This window comes from Cydia strobilella, chromosome 21 (genome assembly GCF_947568885.1).
Source record: "Cydia strobilella chromosome 21, ilCydStro3.1, whole genome shotgun sequence".
Taxonomy (NCBI): Eukaryota; Metazoa; Arthropoda; class Insecta; order Lepidoptera; family Tortricidae; genus Cydia; species Cydia strobilella.
Genome location: NC_086061.1, coordinates 8,919,383 through 8,929,657, shown reverse-complemented (window position 1 = coordinate 8,929,657; position 10,275 = coordinate 8,919,383). Strand labels below are relative to the sequence as shown.

The following is a 10,275-nucleotide window of genomic DNA, read 5'->3' as shown; positions in this document are numbered from 1 at the left end:
AAAATATAAGTTTTGGCCGGCTCGCCGTACCTACTCGATTTATATTTTGATGTTTTTTTTTTACTTTTATTTATAAAATGATGTTTCGCTGCGCGTACCAGATTATATTTTTAGGTTGTAAAATAAAACATTTCATCGTCAATAATCATCTTTTATTTCATCGATAAACCTATAAATAAGTGCTTACGATAACTTATTTATTTAAAAATATAAGTTTTGGCCATGTCGAGTCGAATTAGAGTATTTAATTATTTATTATAACTAACCTAATGGGGCTCAGTCAGCAACTGAAAATATCTAAACATTGTACAACTCCAAAGACATATTTGAGCGAAAAAATTAGTTCACTAGCGCCACTTGCACCATCCCACTAACCCGGGGTTAACCGGTAAAACCGTTAACCTAGTGTCAAACTGTAGTGGTAACCATGGTAAATCCAGGTTTAACCGGTTAGTCCCGGGTTAGTGGGGCGTTGCAAGTGATCCTTACATAAAATAAATATTATTCACTCATATAAATAATAAAAGAAGTTTTATCAACCATAAGGGTACTTTTTGTCGGTTGTCAATGAGCCACTATTTCTATTTACCTTCTATTTGAAATCAACCTTTTCGACAACCGACAAAGTGGTACCTTTTGGTTGAAAACGTCACATTTCATTACAAGCCTGTGATCGTCTGACATACAACTAACATACATACAATAAGCTCATTTGCGCGTCGCATCACTTGAGGATTGTCGGTTAGCTGCTACTTATCACAAATCGCCTTAACCTTTTCACTGCCTTTCTACCCAACATCTACCTAATTAAATATTATCAGCGATATTGAGTGCAAGTAAACGGTTTCCAATTTTTTGACAATGTTTGTCTAGTTTCAGGTGATAAAAGAAAGTCCCACGTTAAACGATTAATGAGTAAAAAGTGGCTTTCCCAGGAGAAGGGTCTTTGCCTCATATGCAAAACTATGTATGATGAACCCTCGTGAACGTCAGCTGCCGCTCCGTTGGTGGGTTGAGGAATGGCAGCCACCGAAACGCGTAACACGGTCTTTCCACCGCGATACAACCGGCTGACGATTTGGTTTATTAACAATAGCATCTAAACTATCATCTGACAAAGTATTAAACGGGCGGCGATGACGCCGATGACTGAAAAGAATTTTCTTTTTTACATGTTCATGTGACCAGCTGACGGTCTTTCCACAGCGATACAATCGGCTGACGATTTTGTTTACTCACAATAGCATCTAAACTATCATCTGACAAAGTATCAAGCGGGGGGCGATGACAAAAAAAAATATAGACTACTTGCTGCCATTCCTCAACCCACCAACGGAGCGGCAGCTGACGTTAACGAGGGTTCATCATACATAGCCGTTAACCACTATACGAGTTTTCGCCCGGGAGGCGATTGGTCATGGAAATCTGTTCCTGGCCCGCGGTCAACAGAAGGTCCAATGTACAGTTAACAGTATGGGCGATGGTATATGTTGTCATCTGCGGGCTGAGCACGGTGGCATTTTAATCGCCTGTCACTATGCCTGTCACGTTCTAACAAGTACGTAAGTGCGAAAGGGACATGCATAGTGACAGGTGATAAAAATGCAACCATGCTGACACAGCAGGATAGGTAATGCTAGCAAAAAAGCCGCTCGTACAAAAATCGGAAAAAGTGACATTTTCAATAGGCCTATGCGCGGTTATATTAACTTAATAATAACAATATTGCATTTTAAAATTGTACTGGCCTCAACAAATACAGAATATAAAAAAAGAAAGTCAAAAATATGTGTGTATAAAGCGTAAGTTTATAACGAAAGTGATATTCATTTGATATGGCACGATGTACTTAATATTAATTACATTCTTAGATGTGATTTTAATATAGGTATGCAAATATCATAAGAGAATAGGACAGAAAATAATCATATAATTTATGTAAAAGTAAAAATAGTAAATGTTTCCAATGTAAATAGTATAAAGTAAATGATATTCGACGTATCACAATAAATAATTGATTATTTTGTAAATTGTATAGTAGCTGCATACACGTCATCTTTCCCGTCGAAGAAGAGACAAGGAAAAATAACTAAATGTATAGTCAGCAGCAGAAGTTGCTAAGCGGGCGAGGTGTTCAAAATTACCTAAACGCGCTCTTATTCTCTTAACAATAAAGTCGCGTCAAGATCATTTTGAAAACCTCGCCCGCTTAGGAACTTCTGCTGCCGATTGTACAAGCGTATAAAAAACAAATTCGATTAAAATATTCATGAGATTCATATAATTAAGGGGTCTTTTTGAAGAGATCACTTATAAAATAGTATTAGTAAGTATAGATACAAATTCAATTCATTCAAAGGTGCCAATTCATTGTCAATTATAATATCTTGAGTATTATCTACCTATATGATCATAAAACTTTAGGATTTGAATAAATTGTAAGTAATTATGATCCAGTATGTACATATAAAGTAAAACAATGAGAAATGTTTAAAAACAATATCTTGGGATTTAAACCGGTTATTTATTGCGATAACCGGATTATTATTAACTGCTAAACCGGTTTCCATTATTTTAAATCAAAATTAACTAGAAATTGCTTTATAATATTAATAAAATTAAATTGCTCTTAACTTTAATACCTGCCCAACGCAATATTGTAAAGTGTTAAGGCTAAGGGCTCATTCATCTTAATAACTACAATTGTACTAAAAAAAGAGGCAAGAGGGTATGTACAACTAAAATTACATCACATCCATCAACCATAGACAAAGCAATACTAAGACTTGTAATCTAGTGAGAAATATTTTAATTAAAGTAGATTGGTGTACTGCCTAGTACATTATATGGTAAATAACTTGTCAAGTTCTAACGTTTGATAATTATAGTTACCACAAAAACGTGTGGCACTGTTTGTAAAATTCTATTTGTGCCATTTTCAACCAAAAGGGTACTTATTGTCGCTTGTCAGTAAGGCGCTATTTCCATATAGCTTCAATTAAAAATCAACCTTATCAACAAGCGACAATGTTGTACCTTTTGGTTGAAAACGTCACATTTAGTTGTGTCAAAAATGCGGTTACAATATTTTACGCGTATCAGTATTTCATACGCCATTCCGAACGTACAATGACATCAGAATGATATTCTATCATGTTATTTAGTTATATTGCGTCGTGCGTTCGAATTGGCCTGTTTGTCTATGCATCAAATTAATTACCTCACTAACCAGGATTTCACAATTATACATACAAAATAGATTATCTCGCCTAAACAATACTAAAAAGAATTTAAAATTATTCAAGGAACTAATTTAATTTGGACAATGTAGTTTCGACAATATTATACAATGGGAATCTGGTATCACTACTAATATTTTATTTTGATGCATATCAGTGCCAGATTGTATAACTTATGTATTTGTGTGCACTACACTGGGTCAAAAAGCTACATTTTGTTATCTAAATTCTTTATTTGGTCATATTACACAATCCAACTCACTGGTTTGTGTCCATAATGTTGGAAAACGTGTATAGAATAATAACGTAAAACGTGTATACAATAAGGGCGCGATCCGTTTGTCGGACGATAGGTATTAGAAAAGGTGAAACATTGAATATGTGACGTTTTCAACCAAAAGGTACCACATTGTTGGTTGTCGATAAGATTGATTTCAAATTGAAGCTATATGGAAATAGCGCCTTATTGACAACCGACAATAAGTACCCTTTTGATTGAGAATGGCACATATGTTCACTATCTGTTACACTCTTCAGGTAGAGGTACAGTTGCCATTTAAATATATCGGATCGGCCGAGGTGCTCAAAAATATATGAACACGCACTCAAACTCCTTGACAATAGAGGCGTGTTCAGATATTCGTGAGTACCTTGGCCGCCCCGATATATCTGAGGGCGAATAAATACACACACATACGGCTAATAAATTATAATCTTCATGTCTCTCATATAAGTTTTGTCACAGAAATAAATATACCATAGAAGACGTAACTGCATCTACTTCGCGTGTCCGAACCCCGACCAAGCGTCGAGGTTGACCGTCGCTCTTTATAGTCCATGCGCGTCAGTTGTTGCAGCCGGACGTCCGTGAAAACTTAAAAAATGCTTCGTTGCATGATAATTAATTGCAACAGCCCAAAAATTGCGAGCACCCAAAGACAAGAACATATTTCCTATCACAGAAAAGCAATTTTAAAATTATATTATGCGTAAATTTTGTATGAAAAAGTCGGCACGATTGGTTTCAATACAAATCGTGGTATTTGCGTCATCTAGCGTATATATTAAATCTGTGAGTTTTGTCAATACAAAACGGCTCGAATTTAAAATGTTATATGGGATCTTACGTTCGCGCCTACATTTTTCAAAAACCGTCTTTTTCTACAGACAAATTTGTCTGTCAGACTGTCCACTAGCTTATAATAGTGCGGCCCGTTCAGCGGGCGAACTGTCAGACGCATCTGCCAATAAGTTTTGTTCTTCAGGCAGAGGTACGCTCGGCGCGTACATGCTCTCGTACACGGGGTTCGCGAAGTGGTTGCCGCCGTTCTGAAAAGACAAGATAGTAAAAAAATAAATAAAGGTATTTATTTCAGGCAAAAGCTTTGTAGTTTCGGCTCTGCTTTATCATTAAAGCAGAGCCGAAACTACAAAGCTAGAGGCGTGTGTCCTGACTGACTACTGACTCATGTCAGTAGTCAGTCAGGACACACGCATTTATATAATTACTAGCTTTTGCCCGCGACTTCGTCTGCGCGGACTTAGTAACAGCAGCTAAAGTATAGCGCCTGGAAAACTTCTCATAGCAATCATTCAATTTGAGCATATTATGCACACAAATTAGCAGGCACTTCATTAATTATCTCGATTCCACCCCGCTTTTTACTTTCTTAAGGGATGATTTTTGGGATAAAAACTATCCTATGTCCTTCTCAGGGACTCAACCTATCTCTATGCCAAATTTCATCTAAATCGATTCAGCGGTTTAAGCGTGAAGAGGGAACACACAGACAGACAGACAGACTTTCGCATTTATAATATTAGTATGGATATTATGTTGATAAATTAGCGACCCGCCCCGGCTTCGCACGGGTTAAACAAAACCTTAACAAATTATACACCTAAACCTTCCTTAAGAATCACTATTGATAGGTGAAAACCGCATGAAAATCCGTTCAGTAGTTTTCGAGTTTATCGCGAACATACATACACACAGACAGACGCGAGAAGTTTGTTTCCGAAATAAATAGGTGGGCTATGTGACCTACCATGCACAAGAAAACGTACGAGAACGGTAGATGGCAGCACTTCCCAGGTAGCAAAATGACGTCAGCGACGTCGTAATGACGGCATTATTACGTCATTACGACGTCGCTGACGTCATTTTGCTACCTGGGTTGCTTTGGCAATGTACATGTTTATGAGTCCCCGGCAAGCTCGGCCGAATTGCACCTTTACAAACATAGTTCCGCTCTCATTTTAAAACTACGTGCTAGATTGTAATGAAACTTAGTACATACAATGACATGAGGTATATCTAGGTCCGTAATTAGTTTATACAGCTCCAGTTTATAAAACAAACGAAATAGAGCAAAAACAAGTTTTGTATGAAAAACTTAAATTCGCTGTATTTTTTTAACTATGGTATCTGAAGCTACATAAACTAATTACAGACATAGATATACCTTATCCTATTGTAAGTACAAAGTTTCAAAGCAATCTAGATAGTCGTTTTAAAATGAGAGCGTAACTACGTTTGTATGGAGAACCGAGCTTGCCGGGGACCCGTTTCCGATTCAGGCCACAAGATGGCAGACCCTCCAACGCACACGGCCCCTATACTCTCCAGGGCATGCCTTGATAACTGATCTTCCTATATATATAAAAAAAACATGGCCTAACCTCTCTAGGTGGCGGCAGCAGATCTCTTCTAGGCGGTTCATCGTCCGCCAAATACATCGGGTTACTGATCTCAACGTTGTCAGCCAGCCGGGCGTGCACGAACGCACCACTGAAAGAATACCATTATAAATGTAATAGGGAGTATTACTGCAATTTTCTGCCAGAGTGCAGCACTGGCACAAACCGTAAACCATAGAGTAAACATATACACTATGCCGTAAACATATTAACAGATAATTTGTTACAAATAAGTATGACATTGATGCTTCAAGGTGGTTGGCGGTTTGTTTACTGCTTGTGCTAAAAATTGCTATGCATGCAATTTAATGTTGTACAGCCAACAAACTCTTTGTTTGCATTTGGACATTTAATTCTAAATATAAAACGAAATAGGTAACTTTCTGTAGATATGTTCCCAACCAGCATTGCGCTAGGGACTACTAGCGCCCTCTATCGTGCAGTAGAGTAACTCACTGTCGCCTCCTGTGTAGTACGTATGTCGCCGCTCCCACAGCGACCAACAGCAGCAGTAGCGCGACTCCGGCGCCGGCCCATGCGCCTCCTGAGCTGGGTGCAGCCTCCACTACACGGTCGTGCGGCGGAGTGCAGCTGGCGCCCTCTATGCAGGCGCAGAACGCTTGCCCCGGCAGCATTGGGTCGTCTGTAAAACAAGGTTGGGGCTTAGAATGTTACATAGCCTGATAAAACATGAAGGTAAAGAAATAGATATTGTGAAGCGAGAAAATAGTTATCTAGTTCACTTGTGCTGAAAAATACTCGTGATCTAATGATAAGGCTCAGAATAGTCCCGCGTATGCATTCACACCACAAACCGTCTTATAAGGTTTTCTACGCGCAGTGACGGCGGTCGGCTGTTAGCAGCGGTAAATGCCCTGTGGCCCACATAGTGCCCACAGTTGGGCCCACTGAAGGATCCTTTACACTTGCAAACATTAATCAACTCACCGACAGGGATCCACACGCTGAGCGACGGTGGTCGGCAGTTTGCAGTAGTACACGCATGTCCATGGCCCACATAGTGCCCACAGAAGGGCCCGCCGAAAGCCCCTTAGCACCGACGTGGCTATACAATCACTCACCGACAGGAGTCCACACGCAGAGCGACGGTGGCCTACAGTTGGCTGTGGTACACGCATGTCCGTGGCCAACATAGTGCCCACAAAAGGGTCCCCCGTAGGTCCCTTTGCACTCGCAGCGGCTGCCCGCAGACGTGGCTATACAGCGGCCGCCGTTCTCGCAATCGCCGTGACTGCAGAATGGGGACTTGGGGTGTTCTGAAAAAAAAAAATAGGTTTTTAAAACACATGTTTTTTTAAACTTGTTTTCAGCTCTTTTCATAAACCCACACTCGTGTTTTAATGCCTTTAATTACGTAGTAGTCACATAAACTACTAATATATCTCGTGTATTATAGCCACGAATTAAATAATGATTTGTGCCATTTTCAACCAAAAGGGTACTTATTGTCGGTTGTCAATAGGGCGCTATTTCCATATAGCTTCAGTTTAGAATCAACCTTATCGACAACCGACAAACTTTTTGGTTGAAAACGTCACCTTTGTTTATCATTACGATATAAGCCGGGAAACCGCCGGCATTTAGACGTCATAGCAGAAACAATCCACATGTCGTTAGATCACTCATTAAATGTGTATTAATCATAATGACGTGTCATTTTATAACGGTTGAGGGAAACGATAACGCTTTTAAGAGAGACCCCACACTGCGTCTGCGAGCGTCTGCGTTTAGTCAACCCTATATCCTCTGCTCGAAACAACGTTGGCGCAACTGCGTAGCGACGCCATTGTCCATAGCGCTGACTAGACGCCGACGCTGAAATGACGCTAGTGTGGGTGGGGTGGCCCTAAAAGTTAATGTCTGGAAATAAAAAGTTATTTTAGGTTTTTATTTGGACATTTTTATTGTACAAAGTTTGTATTACAAATAAACAAATAGGTAAATATAATAAAAACAAAGGAGAAGGAGAGGAAAACGAATGCAGAAGTATTGGATTTGGTAGGTGAGAAGCGATCTCTGCTGAGAATACTTGAAAACAGAGGGGGACACATGTTGGGGCACCTGATACGCCGCGATACTTACAAAAAGTCTACAATAGAAGAAAGAATAGAACAAAGGAGAGGCAGAGGAAGACCGAGACGTGCGTTTTTGGACCAAGCCAAAGAGAAAATCAACATAGTGACGTATCAGGAGCTCAAAACAGTGGCAGAAAGAAGAACGGACTGGCGGTTACTCCACCGACAAGAGCCAGGCTCTTAAGAGTTATGATGAATAAAAACAAAAATTATTGATAGAGTAGAAGTATTATTAACGCTACAAAATATTTACCTACTTAATTATTTTTATCTCCACTTCTTGAGAAAGATGTTATAGATAAAGTTCGTCCATGGATGAGAGTAAGATACATAATGTATATATTAAAAACAACATAATTACGAAATCAAGGAATATTTAATGTATGTCCTTTTTCAGACATTGTTGTTATTAAGTTTAAACTGGCGGGAAACCGCGACTCTATTGAGTTAGAAGTTCACCAAATTTGCCGAGAGATGGCGCTGTACCGTCGGCGCAATATGCTAGAACACGCGAACGATGTGTCGCCGTAGATTCCCTAAGTAATTTGAGCGCCTAGGTACTGCAGGAAAACATCGTGAAGAAATTCACGTATTTTTGAACGACGTTATCCCGTAAGTGGGGCATTCGTTGTATAATATAACAGATAATCAATCATCTTTAAATGTCCAACATGTATGTTTATTGTTACTGGTGTTTCATATTTCATTTCGATATTTACAATCCTACACTAACTACAAGTTTCTGTTTGACCTAATCGTTGACTGGTTGTGGCACAATATGTTTTTTATGCCACAAGTAAATTTTCGTTCCACGCAATTATGCTTCTTATTTATAATAAAATAAATAATAAATAAAAAGTTGTTTATTAAAAGAAAGATTTTAAAATTACACAACAGGCTCAGTGGTCCCACACTAGGCTAGGCCTGTATCGTGATCGTGGTGACCGCTCTACAGATTTACTACATAACAAGTTTAGGGGTATCCTCTAAAAGTCTAAACTAAAGTAAGTCTCTTATCTTACAGTTCTTACATTGAATGAAATGAAATGAGATACATGCAAAACTAATACTAACTAACAATTATTACATTGTAGTTACAATTTCAAGAGCGTACCAGAAAAACATGATGTGTGTCATGTGTGTGTGAGTATGATGTGTATAAGTGTAGTGATTGTGTCTGATGTCATTCAGTGCCTGTACGAGCGAGCCTGAAGGATTATTATGGAGTATAATTTAGACAACTCGTTTCATTATTTGCTCAGTTTCATGGTAGTTCTGGCTATTTAACCAGTTGAAAAGTTTTCTCTTGGCTTCGGATAGGGATGCGTTCTTAATGTCACAATATTTTGTGACCACATTGTATATGTATGGGTGGAGATGACTGGGGAAACGTTTTGCAAAAATTGTATTCGTGCTCGGAACTGGAATTTTGTACACTCTTCTGCTTAGCAGGTACGCATAGTTTTGGGAAGCAATGGTGTTACGATGTATCATGAGAGTAACCCTCTGAAACATAAGTTGCCGAACTGACAATACCTTCCATTCTTTATACAGAGAAGCAGTAGGGAATAGTTGAGGCTTTCTGAGCATTACTTTCAAGATAAAACGTTGAGCTCTTTCTAAGGTTATGAGGTTTGAGCTGGCAGCTCCTCCCCAAATTGTGATACAATACGCGACCACTGGTTGGCAAATGGCTGTGTATACTAGTTTAAGTATACCTTTGCCGGCAGCGTTTCTGAGTAGTTTCATAATATATATTAATTTTCTAACTCTAGCGGACACAGAATTTATATGGGCTTTAAAATTAAGATTCTCATCAAGGGTAATGCCTAAATATTTTATTGTGCGGCAGTTATTGACACTATTGTTATCCTTACTGCCCGGGCCACTAGAGGGGTCTGTCACTAATTTGATTTCAGGGCGGTGGCTGGGAGATGAAGCTGCAGTCTTGTGAAAACAAAGGTATTTGGTTTTTGAGATATTTAAAGTAAGTAAATTATTTGCAAGCCAGTTAGTTACTAAAGCAAGCCCCCTCTCGGTAGCTGCAAAACATTTTTCCCAGGACGATTCGTGAAATATTAGGGCAGTGTCGTCCGCATAACAGATAATTTCGGCGCCTATGGAAAGGTCTGTTAAATCATTGATGTAAATCAAAAATAGCGTTGGTCCGAGAATGCTTCCCTGTGGGACCCCGTAAGGAATATTTCTTTGAGAGCTGACCAGGGCTATAAAGCTTTAGG

The 10,275-nt window shown here is 39.0% G+C and overlaps 2 protein-coding genes across 2 annotated transcripts in view; one reads left to right on the top strand and one right to left on the bottom strand.

The window, feature by feature from the left end:
• LOC134750990 (NADH dehydrogenase [ubiquinone] 1 beta subcomplex subunit 3) overlaps positions 1 to 10,275 on the top strand; it is a 519,415-nt gene that overhangs the window by 357,440 nt on the left and 151,700 nt on the right. The window lies entirely within an intron of this gene.
• The window catches only part of LOC134750979 (adhesive plaque matrix protein 2-like), a 30,931-nt gene continuing 24,225 nt past the window's right edge, over positions 3,570 to 10,275 (bottom strand). Inside the window, exons 4-7 of the mRNA XM_063686281.1 lie at positions 7,022 to 7,216; positions 6,396 to 6,582; positions 5,922 to 6,030; positions 3,570 to 4,568 (exon numbers count right to left, since the gene is read on the bottom strand). Coding sequence (XP_063542351.1) covers positions 4,437 to 4,568; positions 5,922 to 6,030; positions 6,396 to 6,582; positions 7,022 to 7,216 — 623 coding nt within the window. The 3' untranslated portion in view covers positions 3,570 to 4,436. The remainder of the gene's footprint in view (positions 4,569 to 5,921; positions 6,031 to 6,395; positions 6,583 to 7,021; positions 7,217 to 10,275) is intronic.